The sequence below is a fragment of the Sinohyriopsis cumingii genome, chromosome 14 (assembly GCF_028554795.1).
Source record: "Sinohyriopsis cumingii isolate HCF-2022 chromosome 14, ASM2855479v2, whole genome shotgun sequence".
NCBI classification, from domain to species: domain Eukaryota; kingdom Metazoa; phylum Mollusca; class Bivalvia; order Unionida; family Unionidae; genus Sinohyriopsis; species Sinohyriopsis cumingii.
In genome coordinates this window covers 125,324,446-125,345,371 of record NC_142974.1, presented here as the reverse complement: position 1 = coordinate 125,345,371, position 20,926 = coordinate 125,324,446, and the positions used below count along the sequence as shown (strand labels likewise).

Below are 20,926 nucleotides of genomic sequence, written 5' to 3'. Positions count from 1 at the left end.
TACATAGGGATGGATCCCATGGTCAGTGTCAGACGTATGTAGTGATGGACCCAAGAATCAGTGTCAGTTGTATGTAGAAATGTGTTTTGTCATGTCCACTAAGTGCATAAATGGTACAAGGTTGGTAAGACCTAAAAAAATATGTTCCTGGAGGGGTAAGGATGGGCCTTGGGTATATTTCATTTGCATGTATACATTTGTCTTCTTGTGTCCAGTAAATGTGCTGTTTAGTTTTATGGTGTGACACTCAATCATTTCTATGTTACATCCGTGGGTTAAGGAAGATCCAGGTGTCCCAGTTTTAAATGAGGTGTCACTTGTGTCATTGGTCAGATCTGTGAGATATGTGTCTCAGGAGTTACCTGAAATTCTTGCAAAATATCCAACCAGGGGCATGAAGAAAACTATGCGTTGGAACAATTTCCCTGGTGTAAATGGAGTTAAAAAACATACACCAGATGGATGGATGGACAGATTCATAGTACCCAATGTTTCGTACATATCTTTTTACTGGAACAATTTTTAATGATTGGTAATTTCAATCATAATTATCAAACACAGCAAAGAAAACCATTTACAGTTTGCATGATGAAACAGAAAAGTAAAACAGTGACCATTATTTAAAGACAAAGGAAAACGATGATCAAAACTGCCTATAAATGATCAACAGTTGACACTATCGTCAATATACTGTCAATAAAAGACTCTCAATAGGTAACACTATGATTAATCCCAAAATGCATTATAAAATGTATATATTGAATGCATTTGCCCCATTATCTCATACATTATAAAAGCAATATACTGTACGCATTGCCCCATTACTTCATATAGCATAAAAATTATATACTGAATGCATTTGCAACATAACTTAAAGACATTATCAAAAGAATACACGGAATGCATTTGCCCTATTATCTTCTATATATACATATATATATTGAAAGTATATGCTGACATTTTTAAAATTGTAAATCCATTCTAACTAGTAAAATTACCATGCTGCTCCTCCATTTAGGTAAATGACATGTATCCAAATTAATTATCATCGGAAACATTTTCTACTTTTATATTCAAGAAATTCAAGAGCGGGAGAAATAGAGAACTTCTGAACATGATTCTCATGACATCATTAATATTCACTGAGATGAATTCTATTCAACCCATTCGGAAGTTTGAATTTGTATTAATAATAATAATAATAATAAGACACTGATATAACACTAAAACCTAATGCTGACATCATACACTAATTTATTAATAGTTCACCAGAACCCAAGCACTGACTGGTTAATTGTTCAGTCTGTAGAGACACAAAGGTATGCTTCAAAGGTTTTCAAATTTTTAAAAAGCATATTTCGTGGACTTTTTGGGGTTTAGTAGTCTCTTTTAAATCTACTGAATGAAGAAACAGCATCATCTTAGGCACATGAAAAGGTCCTGCATGTTGTCATAGCTAAACACTGTATTCACTGACGATGACAAAACTTCTATTTCGATGTAGGTATTTTAACATTTAGAAACAATGAGCAAATATAAGAAAAATGTATCAAATGAAAAATGTATCAAATGATTCACAGATTGCTGAGTCTGGTTTTGATGCATCTACATTATAAACAAGATCAATATTTGATTGATTCCAGAAACAAAAATAAATGTCGTTTTGCTCAAGCCCACTCCAACTAGAATTTATCAGATTTTTCCTTTTAGGGATTATTTTCTTTGACTCTAAGATCTTAAACATTAAAAAGACAATCATGTTCTGCACTCCAAAAGCACAAGGCATTCCTGAAGGCAATGACTACCATGATCTGAGGAGGTGTTGGAATTGCTGAAGAAAAAGAAATTACCTCTATGAATTATTAGTCTTGGATAACTGAATAAGCTTTTCCAATAAGAATAATTTAAATAAAAAACGTGACAAGGTTCACCTTATGTGCTTTCAAATGACTGAGTGTGTGTCATTTGGATTTTTAATGTAACATTAACAAATTTTCAGTCCTATCACTATATCTACAGTGTGGCAGTTTGTAGTAATGTCTAGCACTGGGGCATTATGCTGCAGACATATAGCATCTTGACCCACCTGACCAACCAGTCCTAACACTAACCACTTAATGGTGAGCACCATGTGAAGCAGCTGCTTGAACCATTTTTATAAGTCTTTGGTATGACTCGGTCAGGGTTCAAACCCATCACCTCCTGCATCCAAAGCAGACACTCTAACCACTTGAAATTAAAGTATCAATCAAACTTATTTCTGTCTTAGTAACCTGCAGTGTTGTAAAAAAGTGAAAAACTTGTGTTTGGCAGTTAGACTTGAGCTATTAGTGAGTGATGGAGCTGAATAAGTAAATGAGATTTATTCTGGACCCTAACAGGAATGAGAGATTGTGTGCTATTCCAATAGGAAATGAGATACTGTGTACTATTCCAAAAGGAAATGAGAGATTATGTGCTATTTCAATAGGAAATGAGAACCTGTTTTATTCAAAAAGGAAATTAGAGACTGTGTACTATTCCAAAATGAAATAGAAACTGTGTGTCCCTCCAAACGGAAATGAGAGACTGTGAACTATTCCAGAATGACATGAGTGACTGTGTACTATTCCAGAAAGAAACGAGAGATTGTGTACTATTCAAAAAGGAAATGAGTGACTGTTATCCCATCAGTAAATTAGTACTGCATGCCAATAGTAAATTACTTTTGTTACTCTTTGGGACTATCCTAGAAAGGATGCATTTTCAATTATACTCTCACTTGAGGTGAAATATGGGATGACAAGTTTGCTTCAGAACCCCTATAAAATCCATATAACTGTAAATGTGTGTATTTCACACAAGTATGCTAATACTGCTCATGAAACTCAATCTCAAACCAACCCTGATTTCTTACTATTTTCTTACTTTAACTAATGTGGGTGAAACATCTAGAGAGCAATGTACATCAGATGTGAGAGATGTGTTACCTGGTGTGGATGACCATTACCTGGTAGGTATGGGTGTTATCTGGTGAGGACAGGTGCTACCTCGTGAGGATGGGAGTTACCTGGTGATAATGATTGTTGCCTGATAGGCTTAGGTGTTATCTTGTAGGGATGGGCATGAACTGGTGAATATGTGTGTAACCTTGCAGTGATGGGTACTACCTAGTGCAGATATGTCTTTCCTGGCAACCCTCTGTACACATGCATCTACAAGATCTGAAAATTGAAGCCCATCATTCAGTGGGGGCATAAGGTCTCTGACTTTTGATAGGTGTGGTACCTGGCAGGGATGGGTATTACGTGGTGGGAATAGGTTTGACCTGGTGGGGATGGGTATTACTTGGTGGGGATGGGTATGACCTGGTGGGGATGGATATTACTTGGTGGGGATGAATATTACTTTGTGGGAATGTGTATTACTTGGTGGGGATGAGTATTACTTGGTGGGGATGGGTATAACATGGTGGGGATGGGTATTAGCTGGTGGGTATAGATGTTACCTGGTAGAGGTCTTACCTGGCAGCCCGCTGTTCATATGCATCCACAAGATCTGAGAACTGAAGCCTGTCATCCAGTGGGGACTTAGGACCTCTGACTTTGCTCAGATAAGCTGTGAACCCTGGCACACTTTCTCCTCTCTGGAGCATGTTGACACATTTCACAAGGTATCTGGAAAGAGATATTACAAGAAAATTCATAATGCAATCACAAACTTGTACACAAGATCTAACTTTCCATTTTTAAGGTTCTCTGGATTTTAACAGGTCATTACAGTATAAAATTCTGGTCTTCTAGAGTTTTCAGTTCCAATCCGAGTCACCTACCATGGAAAGGGAAAGATTTTTTCTAGTTAATGTGGAAGCATCCTTTATATATAATGTGTATGTGAGTTGTGTGTATTGGATTTTTAATTTAGCTTTTTAAAAAAATTCAGTCATATCGCTAAAATGTCTGCAGTGAGACAGTTTATAGCGATGTCTAGCACTGGGGCATCATACCACAGACATTCAGCATCATGTCCCTCCCAGTCACATTATTCTGACACCAGGCTGACCAGTCCTAATTCTAACCTCTTAAAGATGAGTACCATGTGAGGCAGCTGCTAGTACCAGTTTTACAAATCTTTGGTATGATTTGGCTGGTGTTCGAACCCGTGACCTCCAGCATCTGTGGCAGATGCTCTAAACACTAGGCCATCATAGTGGTCTATGATTTACAAGTTTTGTGATTTTAATGGCTGCTAAAAATTATAAATTTAAAGACCCAAGTAACAAGTATCCATCATGAAGTCAATAAGACCCCTTTCCTCAACATGGGCTTGACTGGTTGGTTGCTTGGTTTTCCCGAAAGGGGTTTTTCATAACAGAGGGTTTTCTGCTGGGTTGCCTGTCTTTCCCAACATGGGATTAGACAGACATGAAATAGCCCTCATCAAAAAGAGATGAAGCAATGACAGTAAAAATACTCACGATGTACAAATGAATGTACAGCAGCTGCTAAATAATCCATTTTCGATTCGTTTAATTTCTTTTATCACTATCATTCTGTCTCGCAACTGAACTAAATGATACCATTAGTGTGCATTCATCATTTTGTTTGCATCATTCTGTATCTTATTTGCTAACATTCAGCATTATGTTTGCTTCCATTCTGCATTGTATTCAGTTTGTGTTTTTCTGGTAAAATGGTCCTTTTCAGGTCTGAAATTTAATGTTAAACAATATCTAGCCATAATGTTTTTTGTAGTAAAGTTTCATAAAAACATCTGAAGTTCAAATTTAAAGCCTGGATGCAAAAACTGGTCACAAAATTATATTTCCCCCTGTAATGACCTCAAATTTTGACCCAGTGTCTGAACTATGGTGGGCAACAAATTTAATTAGTCATTATGTATATCAATGTAAATTATACCAAATTATATAACTAAACCAAAAGATACAGTCAAAAGAAGTAAGCAAGTTTGTACATCACATTTAACATTGCTATGATACTGACTTTATGATACAATATGGACCTCATGATACAATATGGACCTATGGACCTCATGGTACAATATGGACCTAATGATACTACATTGACCTTTAAACATGTCTAAATATGTATTCTGACTGCATATGTTATGAAAATAGTTGTTTCAAGGCTTTTCTATTTTTAGCATCTTCATTGTTATTTCAAGGCATATCAGAATCACATCCAGTATTAAAATTCCTTATGCCAAGATGCTTTCATTTCCAGGAGTTATGTCCCCTTATTACATCTCTCTGGTCTTTTCTATTTTTAGTAACAGTGGCCATATTTGACAGTGGATTGGCATCATTTTTTGCAACTTGAAATCCCATTATGCCAGGCCGCTCACTGCCAAATTTTGCTGAAATCTGTCCAGTGGTTTTTGAGAAGATGAAAATAGCAAATTATGACAGGCAACCACTCAAACGATATACAACAACCAAGCCATGCTAGAGACAGGGCTATACCATAAGCTCAGTTGACCCCAAGGCCAGTGAAGCAAACAAGGGCTATGCAAAACATGGTGTCTTACCTACAAGCCATGCATTTATTTCCAAAACTTTGACATAAATTCAGAACATTGATGACACTGTCACCAATGTTTCACCAGTAAAGACCAACCTATATCTCACGTTCCTTATGCCAGTAAACTATGCCATATAAATTTGTCCTAAATACACTAAACAGAAACAGAATAAGTAGTAGATGATTTAAGAATACTGTTTTTAAAAAAATACGTAAATATTTAGAAAGTTGGTACCTAGCTGTCTGTAGAAGCATCACTGTATTCTCTCCCTCGTATGTACATGCCGGAGTCAAGTTGATAAATATTTTTGGAATTCCACTGGCATGTGAATATCCATGACCACCACAAGCCATCCTGAGATTATCAACGCCTTCGCTTGCCAGCCATGATGACACTGCTTTCATTCCAGCAGCTATGGCATGGAGCTGTAATAAACATATATTAATATGACTGGTATTACTACACTGGGGAAATGGGGCACGAAAAGACCTATTTACAGAGAACACTTAAAGGGGACTGTCCTTTATTGACAGGTGTCTTTCGTATGATACATTTCATATATGCTGTCCTTTATATTGGATGTGTCTGCTGAGGAAAATTCTCCATTTGAGTACCCAATATCTATCCTAGCTGTCAGCAGAACATACATGCTATTTTCTCCATCATGTGTTCATACAGCTATGAAGACAGAACACAGTTGAGGCTAGGTAATGACTTCAGTGTACCCATGACTCCCATATGCATGTTAGTACCATCACACACAACTCAGGTAGACACTGCTTTCAGTATTGCAGGTGTTGCATTAACTTAATTAAATCAACCTACAAACAATAAAAAGTCACATAAATTTATCATCCTATACAGAAGTCAGATAGTCAAATCTTCAAACTAGTAATCAGCATCACTCAAAGGACCTACCCAGTCCAAGCATGAAGTCTTCTTTTGCCTGCCACCATCAAAAATTAAAAATAGTCACAAAATCAAATATTGGGGACCGTGACATTGGTTTTTCAGTTATGTGATAGCCGATTAACTGATGCGACTCAGACCTGTGACATCAAAGAAAACTGCCCAAATCAGGCACAGCAGATGCAAGACTATTCAGATGGGGCAATGCACCATTTTGGGGTACAACAATTTTTATAGTAAAGCAAGCTCAAATAATTTCAGCTATCAACAGATGATCTGCTTGATTTTCTATCCAGATTCCTATTCCTATAACTCATAAAATTCCAACTGAATGTCTGCCAATCTTCAAGATAAGGAAAAATAAGTTTAATACTTAATTATTAAAATTGATTTATAAAAACTAATTCACTTTGATCTTTGGGTATTTTCTTATTCACTGCTATCCTGTATGGCTTGTACATCTATTTGCCATCATGTTTAGTAACCCTATGATGTCATCTAAAAGAACCTTAATAGTAAATAGTGATAGGAACTAACTGCACAAGCCATTGACACACCTGTATAAACTTGTGTAATTGATAAACCCACGTAAGGTAATTCATGTTTCCTTAGTCAATCTGTCAAGTTATCTCAACATACATGCCCAGTATATACCTTGCCAAAATCTTCACAGTAAATGGCGATAGAACTAATTGTCCAGGCCCTTGTCTCACCTGCATAAATCTGTGCATTATAAAAACCTACCTGAGGTAATTCATCTGTCTTTCCTTGGTCAATCTGTCGAGTGATGTCAAGATATGTGTCCAGCATGTACCGTGACACAAACAAGAGTGCATAGGAGTTTGCTATCTGTGGGAACAGCTTTTCTTGCTGAGTCTGGTAGTCTATGACTTGAGACTCTCCCTCACTGAAATACATGAATGATAACAGCAATGAGAATTTTCTTAGCTTTAAACTGAAAGATTTCTAAGAATGAATTGAGCAGGCCAACACACAGAACACAAGAAGCAAATGTTAACCCCATAAAACAAAAGGGTCCTATTTTCATCCTGTACTATTGTACCAAGTTGTATTTGTTTTCAAACAAGAAAAAATAATTGTGTTTGCTGTCAAAAACAGAAAGAAAACTGTTTCACTCAGTGCCCCAAGAGAAATGAATAAATCCAAGCACAAATAAAGAAATCTAAAGCTATAACAAGTTAGTTCTTAGTCAAATAGTCCATAAGAAAATGCAAGCATAATTGAAAACACATCACATATGATGCAAAAACCATGCCAGTTTTAATCTTCTATTGATAAAGAAAATTTGCACAAACATAAATCGGGTTACTCTAAAAATAACAAAATTAAAATAGGCCAAATTTTCATTATAATTGTCTAATATTTAAACAAGTAAATAAATGTAAACAATTTTAAAGTACTAAACGAATAGTAACTGTATTTTGGAAATGGATATGACAACTAAAGGTCATTTAAAATCTAAATAATACCAACCAAACCAATTAACCAATCATGGCCTAAATAATACCAACCAAACCAATTAGCCAATCATGGCCTAAATAATACCAACCAAACCAGTGAGCCAATCATGGCCTAAATAATACCAACCAAACCAGTGAGCCAATCATGGCCTAAATAATACCAACCAAACCAGTGAGCCAATCATGGCCTAAATAATACCAACCAAACCAGTGAGCCAATCATGACCTAAATAATACCAACCAAACCAGTGAGCCAATCATGGCCTAAATAATACCAACCAAACCAGTGAGCCAATCATGGCCTAAATAATACCAACCAAACCAGTGAGCCAATTATGGCCTAAATAATACCAACCAAACCAGTGAGCCAATCATGGCCTAAATAATACCAACCAAACCAGTGAGCCAATCATGGCCTAAATAATACCAACCAAACCAGTGAACCAATCAAACCAATTAACCAATCATGGCCTAAATAATACCAACCAAACCAGTGAACCAATCCTAATTTAAGTGGTACTCGGGTATGATCTTACCATCCCATTTGTTTGAAGCCCCTGCCAATTTTAAAAAAGCATCAAGGATATAAACAATGCACAAAACAGTCATTTCATTCATTGATTTATAATTTCTAACCCGATTGTTGCCATGGTGTCCCAAACAGTGTCAAACTGTTTGCATTTTGAATCAAATGGGAATTTCTTTAGCAACACAGTCACTATTTGCTTGGGCCAATCTATATTTTCAAGAAACAGATGTGATGTAGTTCAACATCTTTGAAAATCTAAATTCTGTAAATTTTGAATTTTCATCTCCTTGAACACATGTATACAAGAGTTCCTCTATTTCCTTGTTCAATATGTTTTAGAAATAATAAAACTAGACATTGCAAATATTAGACACAGATGACAGTTTTACTTAGACTAATCAAGAAACAAGAAATTGACAGCAAGCAATCCATTGCTTGTTTACATAGGGAGCTTCCATTTGTGTTGAAACACCAAAATTTCAAGTGTTAGGGACCCCAAAGTGATAAGTTAGAAATTATAAATCAGTGAATGAAATGACTACGTTTTGTGAATTTTTCATAACACTGATACTTTTTGTTTTTAGAAATTGGTAGGAGTGTACTTAAGAATGGGTGCATATTTGAAGACTATAACAAGACCACTGAACCAATCCTGAATGATACCAACAGAACCAGTAAACTGATCCTGATCTGAATAGTACTAACAGACTCAGTGAATCAATCCCAACCTAATCAGTAATAACAAAACCAGTGAACTGACCACTGTGTAAGACTAAAAAATATACAAGTACAAAATTTCCAGAAATATTGCAAATAGGTGCATCACAAAGGGTAATGATAACAATCTGCTCTGCTGGCCTTTAGACTGAAGGATTTGTGTTGGGTAACAAAGAAGAATGGGTTTTATGGGGCTGTAACTGATCCAAATGATTCAACAGAATGCTTGAAATCCAATTCATTCAATTAAACTTAACATTATGATGTTGCAGTTAAATCTGATTCACAATCAAACAATCCTGGGTAAATGCTGCCAAAACCAAAGTAAGGAGAACTGGAAATCAGGGGGTATAACTCCTGCAACACCAACTATTTCAGGATCTCATTAACCAAGTCTGGTTGAAATCCAACAATCCTTGAAAAAGTCATGCTGCAGAAACCAAATGACAGGCAAAAGGAGGACATAAGTCCTGTAAATGATATAATGAAACACTGGAAATCAAAAGTGAGACGGATAAGAAATGAGGGGAGATAACTCCTGAAAATTATGCCATGAAACATTGGAAATCAAAAGTGAGAAGGATAGGCAATAAGGGGACATAGCTATAGTAAATGATGTCTTAATAGGGGTGAAACCATTCATCGATATATTGACGCATCAAAACTTTTGCTGAAAAGATACACATATCGATACAAGAGACAGAGAATCGATACAAAACGATACTTACAGTATGCATGTTATTTTAGTCTTTAGCATTCATGAATAATTATTACAAGCTGCCTTGTTATTCTGTAAAATTATAATCCATCTGAAATAGCATTTGCAGTCACATGCACTTATGATTATTAGTAAAAATGAAAAAGACTATTTGAGAATATCAATTTGCCACCTAAAAGTTAACACAAAATGACATGGTTCGTAATCTGGCCCCCCTCCCCCATTCCATGCTAATTATCTTAAACCAGAAGTATGTTCCACATGTATATGATGTACTTTACTTATCAATTTAATAACCACTTTCATGCAAAGTTTCTACTTTGAATTGTATCTCGACTCCTTTGGTCAATTTGAATGCTTGAAAGCTATGCTACTGGTTTGTTGCATGGTGAAATATGTTCTCATTTGTGGTTATTGCTTGTTCCAGTCCAGGTTAGACAATAACCACCAATCAGAAATCAATATAGCTTATTCTCTGCGTGACAAACGGGAGGTAGTGTAAGAGCAATAGCATCTTCGTGGGAAAGTCATCAGATATGTCAAGTACTTGCATGGAGATGCTGTCAGGGTATGCTATTGCACAAAATGTGCAAAATTTATACAAATTCACATGCTTGCATAAGAGTGAAACGCAAGAACGTCCGCAAATTCATTGAAAGTCCCACATATGAAAATGTGCTCGGCGAAGTATAAATTTTTTATTTAACTGTTCTTGTTGCGACATCTGTTTTTCATATAGCAACTATTCAACATCTGGATTCTTCAAGCACAACATGAATGGATGTCAAACTAAATTTGATTAGCACAACGTACCCAGGAATAAGCATTATGGAAAAGGTTGAAACCATTCATGAAGAAAGTTGTACAAATGCATGTTTAAAATACAGGCTACCTAGTAAACCCAAAATGTCTGTTTCCTGGCGTGGTTCATTATGATTTTGCTCATCAAATATTTGCTGATGACAGTGATGATGACAATAATTTTTAAAGTTAGGAAGTATATCACATTATTGGAGCTGGGAAAGTGTTAATGGAGACACCAGTGATTTTGAGCCTAAAATAGTGTTAAATAGGAGTCAGATGTACATGTTGGTTGGAGAAAAAAATACAGACCATTTAAAAGTATAATGCAATTTTCTTTTCTTTTATTAATCATTTTCACCCTATGGATCACATGCTACAAAACCATATACACCTATCCATATCAAGGTCAAGATAAATTGAAATAAAATAAGGGTCAAAAAAAAAAAAAAAGAAATTAAGAATTAAATATATTTATTTTAAAACCTGTCTGCACAAGCATTGATGGACTAAATACCCTGATACAGCATTATGGAACAGATAAGAAATTTATCACAGTAGTCAGTACACTACTGATTTAACAAAGAAAGTTTATGTTAGTGAAAAATCCTATTTTTGAGCAGATTTATCCAAAAGATAATATATATGAGCTCTGGAAAATTGCACATAAGAGTCACAAAGAACAGTTTCCCAACATATTCAAGCTGACAAAGCTAGCCATGTATATGCTCCTTCAGAAAGAAGCACAAAACAACATTAATATAAAGAAAAAGGAACAGAGTATGCTCGGAAATAATTAACAGATTAATGCTTATACAACTAGAAGTGACATATGTCAAAGATGTTGATTTCACAAAAGCTCTAAGAAAGTGGAGCAGGAATAAAGAGACATATATTGAGGTTTAAATATTGACCTGTGACCTTTTCTTCCTCCCCCTCCTTTTATCTCTGATACAGAGAAAGGTCTCCCTTAAAATAAAATCCTGTCCACATCTATCCTTAAATTGTACATGGGGAACAAATATGGAATTTCTTGATTTTTGTGCAGAGATATTTAACCAGTGATTGAAGGTGCTGATGGAATAAATGAAATTAGCATGGAATGAGCTACGGGTTAGATTTCAAACTGTTCAAGTTGATCAACTTGTGTAAAAATTGTAGATTAGGACTGTGTGTGGTCAATAGTTTTCCTTCTTCACTAATAAATAAAAGTACCTGTGGCTGCAACAGTCTTTTGCGTCTGCAAGAATTATTGTGATAGGTTTTGTTGGTATTCAACTTTATTCCCATGCCCGAAATTAAGATGAGATTTTCTTTGCACGAGGATTTAATTATTTCTTCTGTTTTGAAGATAACATCATAATGTCTTCCACGTATAACTGAGACACAAAATTGGTAATAAGATATTTTTCAAATCATTTATGTGATACAAAACAAAGGGAGTTAAATGAAGCCACCATTAAATGGCCTAAAACGTTGGATAAAACTACTGCCACCAACAGGTAGTCTCTTTAAAAATATTGTTATCTTCTCATCCATGAGAATTGCATATTAATACATGATAACAATCTACTGGAAACAGGACCAGAATGTCAATACATGTATACATGAAAGGGCACCACCTACCTTCCTTTGATAGAAAGACCATCAAGTTCCTATATGTCTGCGTATCGTTAATCATATCGATACATGGCAACCCTAGTCATTAAACACTGGAAATCAAAAGTGAGAAGGATAGGCAATGAGGGAACATAACTCCTGTAAATGATGTCATGAAACAATGGAAATCAAAAGTAAGAAAGATATGCAATAAAGGGACATAACTCCTGTAAATTATGTCATGAAACAATGGAAATCAAAAGTGAGAAAGATATGCAATAAAGGGATATAACTCCTGTAAATGATGTCATGAAACAATGGAAATCAAAAGTGAGGATATTCAATAAAGGGACATAACTCATGTAAATGTCACAAAACACTGGAAATCAGAAATAAGAAGGATAGGCAATAAGGGGACATAGCTCCTATAAATGATATCATGAAACAATGGAAATCAAAAGTGAGGATATGCAATAAAGGGACATAGCTCATGTAAATGTCACAAAACACTGGAAATCAGAAATGAGAAGGATAGGATAAAGGGACACAGCTCCTGTAAATGATATCATGAAACAATGAAAATCAAACTCATACAAGGTCTGATCAATATAAAGCCAAAAAACAAAACCTGGTTGAATCCAACAAACTTTGGCAAAGTTACATTTCAGAAACCAATGTTTGAGGCCAGGCATCCAGGGAACAGTACTCTTGTAAATGACAATATGGAATGCTGGAAATTAACGCCATTCAAGGTCTCATCACTTGTATGCTGTTGTTGTTTTGGGGTTTAACGCATTTTTCAGCACATGATAAGCTATGTATGTCGGCCAGTATAAATGGTGGAGGAAGAACCCAGGAAAACCCGGGGAAGAACCACCAACCCACGAGAAACTATTGGCAAGCTTTCTCACATACCCACATTGGACAAATCTTAGACTCGAACCCACGCAGACAGAGGTGAGATGGCAGTGATCCATAATGCAGAGCGCTTTAGACTCAGCCACTTGGGGCCCCTCATCATTTGTATGCCAAATACTGTTGAAATACAGCACACTATGGTCAAGTTTTGCCATGGAAAATTAATGCAAAACGAAGTGCTATCTGGAGACTTAAAACACTGGAAAATGAATTCGTTCACAGTCTCATTAATGCAGTGCAACTTAAAAATCTTGCTGAAATCCAACAATCCTTGCTAAGGTTAAGAAAATGAAGCCAAAGTCAGAAGGATGGGCAATCAGGAGCCTTGCAAATGATGACATGTCTTTTTTTCTATGTCTCATCAATATTAAGCTTCAAACAAATTTTTTTTGAAGTCATACATTTTCCAGTAGAGTTATCTTGTGAAAACCAGACAGACAGATATTCGAACATGGTTACTGTAGACCTCTGCCAACTTCAACAAGCCAGGGCCAAACTATATTCCAATATTTAGAAAATAATAACAATACATAAGTAATATTATGTGTGTGTGTGTGTGTGATTTGGATTTTTAATGTAGCTTTAACAATTTTTCAGTCATATCACTACGATGTCTGCAGTGTGCCAGTTTACAGTGATGTCTAGCACTGGGGCATCATGCTGCAGACATGTAGCATGATGTCACACCCAGTCACATTATCCTGACACCAGGCCGACCAGTCCTAACACTAACCTCTTAATGCTGAGCACCAAGCAAGGCAACTGTAAGTACCATTTTTTAAAGTCTTTGGTATGACTCGGCCAAGGATCGAAGACATGACCTACCACAAATAACGTGAAATGAGAATCTGTCTGGTGATAAATTATTGCATAAACTAACTGTTCTCCAGTGGAATTATTTGGCATATAACAGACAATAATATAGTTTAAATAAATGGTTTTGTGTGTGTGTGATTTGGATTTTTAACCTAGCTTTATTAATTTTTCATTCATATTGCTACAATATACAGGTTTAAAATCTCTATCTTGACTGTTGTTGGAGTTGTGCATAAATATTCATTCATACCCATATGAACACACATGGACAGGATATATAACACTCCTCCTGCCTTTCCTCCACAAAGCCCATGGGTAATGTTAATAATTCCATACAATAATGTGTTGCCTCCTCCTACGAGGCATATTCTAAGTCACTGGAGCATGAAAAGTATGTCACAGTGGCCTTTTGCTTGCGTTAAGTGTGAAAAGTATGTCACAGTGACCTCTTGCCTGTGGTAAGCATGAACGTATGTCACAGTGACCTTTTGCCTGTGATAAGTATGGAAAGTATGTCACCATGATCTTTTGCCTGTGATAGGCATGAAAAGTATGTCATGGTGACCTTCTGCCTGTCATAAGTGTGAAAAGTATTTCACAGTGGACTTTTGCCTGTCATAAGTGTGAAACATATGTCATAGTGGCCTCTTGATTGTGACAAGGGTGAAAAGTAGGTCACAGACACCTTGTGCCTGTGACAAGGGTGAAAAGTAGGTCACTGTGACCTTTTGACTGTGATAAGCAGTACCCTCCACAATGAATGCTGTGAAATTCTGACTGTTCTTGCAACAATGTCATAGAAAATAAGCTAAATACAAAGAAAGTTACGGTTGATGCCTATGCCAAAAACACAATGCCACCAGACATGTGATACCTAAGACTCATTTATGCTTTACAGATGAGACAAATCTGTACATACCCTGGTTTCATCTCTGACTGTCTTCGAACAGCACTGTACCGCGTGGCAATAACTGCAACTTGGGCCAGAGACCTGGCAGCATCACCAACAATGAGGGCTCTCACATGTATCATGGGCCCATAGGCAAGCTTTGCACTTGGAGGACTGGTGTATGTACCATCTCTCTCCACCTGTTAGAAAACAATTATCTGAAAACTCTACTTGAATGGCCATTAGAAGAAATATTTTCATAATATTGCTCATCTTCGCTAGCCAAGATTCTGACATGTTAACTTACCTACACCTTGGCAGATCAATCAGATATTTGAGTGCTTTGCACTAGCAACATCTAGATGGATTTCACAAGTTTCGTTCCTTAGTATGTAATGACAACTAACCAATAGCATGTTACAGCGGTGCATTGTACATCAGCCGAAAATGGTGGATGTACTTGACTTCAAAAAGAGACTTTTTTTAAGTTTAATATTGAAAGTCTGGCTACATACCTGAAAGAACCATTACAGGTTTATTTGAAGAGGGGGTGTATTTGTGCAAACATGGACTTGCAATGGAAAATCAATTATATATGAATAAACTCCCAGTTGTATGCACCCATTGCATCAATCACAGAAGAACACTGTTCAAATTTGAACAACATGATTTTGATTTGAGTACATCCAGTGAAATTCATAGACCCAATGCACTAAAATATTTGACCAATCTGTCAGGCTAACATATCATAACCGTGGCTAGCAAAGATGAATATGGCTTGGATTAGATACTTACATTAAGAATGCCAAGAAATGTAAACAAAAACAAACAATGATAATATGGCATACCTTGAAAAAGAAATGCACACTAAATGCTATGTTTTATTGCAAACGATTTTTTTTTGTTATCTGCCTCATACTTTACATTTCCGTTACTGCAGAACCATCAATCCCCAAGATGGATACATTGCTTGATCACTGAAACTTATCTTCAGTCAGTATTTATTTGCAAATGTGTGACATTGATTATCTTCCTGCTTTAAAGTAACAACTGCAGTTAATACTCTGTACGAGCATTCCATTCAAAGTACCTCTTAAAAGAATTTGAAGGGACAACTGTACTCTTCCGGATATATTTATTTTACTAGGCATTCAATTTTCTTGCATTGCAAATAAAAGGGATCTTTATGTATAAATCCTTAAATTTTTGTATTGGGGACATGTGTGCTGTTTTTTTCAAAGGGTAGAGCTTGTTCATTGGGCTTCAACTGGGTTTATAGCAACCAGGAAATCCATTAAAAAACTTTTACTCTATAAATAATAGTGAATTTATATAATAACAGATTCATATAATATCATGTAAAAACTTATTTCTCAACAGTATTAAGCTAATACCTATGCTGACTGGGTTTTAATTTCATTTTGTAAATTTTAATGCCACAAATGGGCTTGAATAACACCTGGACAGAAGTCCTAATGATCCCTAAGTTGTAAATGTATTTTAGACAAGCCAATTGTGTTCGGTATAGCCATTACAGGACTAGGATCTGTTTACAAACTACTTATCTGAAGTGCTGTATAATAATCACTCATAATAAAAAATTAATAAAATTAATCTGTTACTCTGATTGACACTGGGTTAGCTTAACAGAGTGCCACCATTTGTATGCTGTCGTAACCAATCAGGGGAGACAATTCATAATCACCTTATATTGACAATTTCATCAAGATAAAAGTAATGTTTCACATATAGAAAAATGAAAATTCATAAATTATACACTCGTCACAAGACATTTTGTGACAGCTCATAGACAAGTCTTTAAAGATTATGAATACATGTGATCCATACTGTTATTTCATTAAAGTAGCACCAAAACAGCCCAAGGCTCAAAAGAATGTGCAAGCACAGAGTAATGACAATTTTCCAACTGCTTAGGGTTTTATTTTATCCTAAATAAATTGAGTGAATTTACATCACACCTACCTGATGCAAAATTTTCCAATTCTGATTGATTTGTCAATAAAATAGTAGTAACAGACTTTTATGACTCTGCATATTATACAGAAAATACAGCTCTGACATGGTTAATCACATTTGTGGTGTCCCTTCATCTCTTGCAAAAAATAATGCACGTATTTAGCAACATTTCAGTACTATAAAGTGCCTATAAATGAAAACTGTATAGATGGTCCTAATCAATTTAGTACTGGACCCTAAAGTAACATGCAATGTAAATCCCTTGATTTGGAATAAAAATAATGATACTTTATTTATAGAGGGTAATTCGTTTAGTAAAAGACTGTTCTCCTCTTGAGCCCAACTTACGAAGAAAGAAAAACAATGTACATAATATGAATGATAATTGTAATTACTGTGTAGTTTAACATGTCAGTAGTATTGTAAATACTAAATTATAATTTGTTAGTAACATGTACATGTCTCTAGTATTATAAATACTAAATTAAAATTTATTAATAACGTGTACTTGTCTATAATATCATACATATTAAATTATTTATTAATAATGCATACATGTCTATAGTATTATAAATACTCTGTGTGCATGTGTGATTTGGATTTTTAACGTAGCTTTTTAAAAAAATTCAGTCACATCACTAAAATGTCTGCAGTGTGGCAGTTTACAGTGATGTCTAGCACTGGGACATCATGGCGCATGTCCCACCCAGTCACATTATCAAGACACCAGGCTGACCATTCCTAACACTAACCTCTTAATGCTGAGTGCCTAGTGAGGCACCTGTTGGTATCACTTTTTTTATGTCTTTGGTATAACCTGACCAGGGTTAGAACTCGAGAGGTGGACTCATAAATACTAAAGTATATTGTAATTTGTTAATAAAATGTACATGCTCACTGTGCCTCTTCTTTACTATTGCGATGTTTCCTGCACATTTTACATGCAATGGAAACTTATCTCCCAGAACTGGATAAGGATATTGTAAGTTTTTCTTAAACTGCTTTAAGTTCTTAGTTTTGGAGGATGAAGGTTTCCACATGATATTGTTCTCAACTGGTAAAGCGTTGAATAAATTCTAAAGACAATCTGTTATAGTTCCATGGAGACATTGAGTTATCTGCCCCTTAGTTATGATCACAAAACTTCAAGAACTACCTTGTGAAAATCAATCATATGTCAACCATTTACCATTTTAGTTCTGTAAATAATTCTGATGGATAATCAACAGGTGCATCACAACTATACATTAATGTAGTCATGTAGATACCTTTACATATCTCAAATACAATATTAATTGTTGTCGTAAAGTTAATTCCAATTTTGCAAAAGTCTGTTCCTGATTGTTGAGTTATCTGCCCCTTAATTATGCTCACAGAACTTCAAACAAAACTTTTAGATTACTACTTTTACAATGGCAAACCAGCACTAAAATGGGTCAAGAAAAGTGGACATGAGTCTAATTATATACCAGTGCTGGATGTAGTTCAAATTTTCTCCAATATGAATTGCTCTGATTATCACACAGTGTGAAATTCAGTTTGGTTTATACAGGATCTCACTTTTATGACCTTCCATCAACGAGGAGTACTGTCATTTAAAATGTAGTGTAATCAAATTCCAAAAAATGGCACATATGAGCTGAAACAGACAAATTCATACATGACATTATCACTTAAAAAATTAATCCTCCCCTTTAACTAAGTTCGTAAATCTTGTCTACCTGAGGTTTGGCACAATTTCTCTTTACTGCTGAACAATAATCCACTGTTGGAAGAATACATGCATTGTAGTACAGAATGTGAGTTTCTGTAGGCTGATATTCCTTGATTTTAATCAGTAAAGAAAGTCTGGATGATGGTGCTTTACAGCTATTATTAAGATGGTCATCCCACCGTAAATTATTATCTACACCTAAAAGCTTTATAACTGATGATTATTTACTTTATTTACTGTAAGAACTAATTTTGGGCACCTTACTTTATGTAGTTTTGGTGAATTCCCAAAAATCATATATTTTGTTTTTCCTCCATTAATTACCAACTTATTTTTGCTGTGCCAAAACTCTTAACACTATTAAGACCCAAGTCTAATCATGTTTCGACAACTTAAGTATCAGAACTAGATGTATACAGGGTTTGCATCCTCTGCAAAGAAATCTATTATTTGTGAATTCATTATTTAATGAAAGAGAAAATAGAGAGACCTATAAAATGAGCCCTGAGGGACACATAAAATGAGTCCTGAGCAACCCCTAAATTAGCCCTGAAGGACTCCTAAATGAGCCTTGATGGACTCCTAAATGAACCTCGAATGAATCCTAAATGAGCAGATACAAATGGACCAGCTTACCTACTAGTAAACCATCTGGATTAAAATAGAAATTACAGATATAAGACAAAAATAAAAACTCTGTGTGTGCTGAATTCTTTACTTGCCTTGGCATATCTCATTAGCATATAGTCTCGAGGTATTCTGTAGTTTTTGAACAAAAGGAAACCATTGTCATTTCCACCATAGCCAAACTTTGGTCCTATGTCCCCTATGGTGATACCTGGTTAAAAATAAAAATGAAATGATATGACTATTGCCTCATAAGGAAGTAAATAAAGAGAACTGTTCCTCAAAGAGTTGTTTTCCAAGTGGGTTTTAGATGACGAATCAGGACTGTCATTTACTGTAAAGACTTTAGTACAAAGAATGACACAAATGATCACTAGAAACTACTTCTAGATTTCATATCACTTTAATCATTGGTCGACTGTTTTTGTGGTCTTCTGACAGCTGTAGCAGTATTCATACATACCAACCCCTGATGAGGAAAGTGTAATCCAAGTGGACAAACAGAGGAATCCAAGCAGTAAAAGATTAATCCACATATAACATGCTAAAATTTCAGAAGAAAACAAAGTACTGGGTTACTGAGCCTGGATCTGAGTTCAGTTTTGTGTTTGTTAACAATACTGGACAATCTCTCACAGTCAGCATTAGAATGGTAAAGAACCAATATTCCTTTCATAACCTGACAAAGAAGAGGAAATTTATATCTTCCAGTGATTTTGTCTTTTAGCTGGGAAATAAGGTGCCACTGCACATCAACTCTATCTGCTTTAAGTAAATTGTCAGGTAGAATCCCAACTTTATACTTCAGGACTTCTCCTTCCAGATGATCCAAGGTAGACAAGGATGGTAACAGAAAGGGATATCTCTTGACATAGAATCTAACACTTTTGAAGCTTTTTGACTGTCTCTCATTTACATCAGCAACTGAAGCATTTAAAAGCACTTCATCTCCATATGGGAATTTCTGGAGCATGTAATCACAGACTGTAGCATAATAATCTCTAACATTATCATAGAACACCTTCACAGCAAGAGTAGATTTGTGTTCTATGAATTCTCTTGCTTCTGCACCAATAGCAAGATCTTCATTATCTTTCTATTAAGAACTCGGTAAATAACACCTCTGTATTTATAACATCCATGTCCGCACTTTAGTTCTGCTGTAGATAAGAAGTTACCATACTATTGGAGTTTGTAAGACAAGCTAATTTGATGTGTTTCTTTGTTTTCAAGTGTTTCTCCACATAAAATTTACCAACATGCCCAATATTAAAATCGTTTCCGCACAGACTGCAATGAGCATGATGCTGCCCTAGAATACAGGGACTCGTATCGTTGCTTCAAACTGACCTGTCATACATGTACTATATAGTACTATACATACATGTACTATATAGTACATGTATGACAGGTCAATTTTAAGCAACGATAGGAGACCCTGTGCTTGATAATGGAATGCTGTACTATGCCATTCATGTATTCATCTTTGAAGGATTAGAATTTTTGTCTTTTTTTGATCCACCTGTGAAATTTTCTGAAAAAATATGTGTGCTCTAACACAAACATCGACTAGAATACATCTGAAGACATTTAGCACCAAATAGTAAAATTATTTCCACATGGCCTGCAATAGACGTCACGTGATGCTGTCCTCATGTCCTCATCTTTGGAGGATTCTGTTATTTTTTGTTTCATTTGTTTTTGGCCTTTT

General features: G+C 35.5%; 1 protein-coding gene across 2 annotated transcripts in view; it reads right to left on the bottom strand.

Annotated features, from left to right (window-relative positions):
- LOC149784779 (peroxisomal acyl-coenzyme A oxidase 1-like) overlaps positions 1-20,926 on the bottom strand; it is a 59,494-nt gene that overhangs the window by 12,701 nt on the left and 25,867 nt on the right. For both annotated transcript variants that reach the window (XR_016413957.1, XM_089932795.1), the window contains exons 6-10: positions 19,311-19,426; positions 14,928-15,097; positions 7,174-7,336; positions 5,755-5,945; positions 3,504-3,656 (exon numbers count right to left, since the gene is read on the bottom strand). Coding sequence is in view for 1 of the 2 variants with exons in the window: in XM_089932795.1 (XP_089788921.1) it covers positions 3,504-3,656; positions 5,755-5,945; positions 7,174-7,336; positions 14,928-15,097; positions 19,311-19,426 (793 nt within the window). In the remaining variant the exon portion in view is untranslated. The remainder of the gene's footprint in view (positions 1-3,503; positions 3,657-5,754; positions 5,946-7,173; positions 7,337-14,927; positions 15,098-19,310; positions 19,427-20,926) is intronic.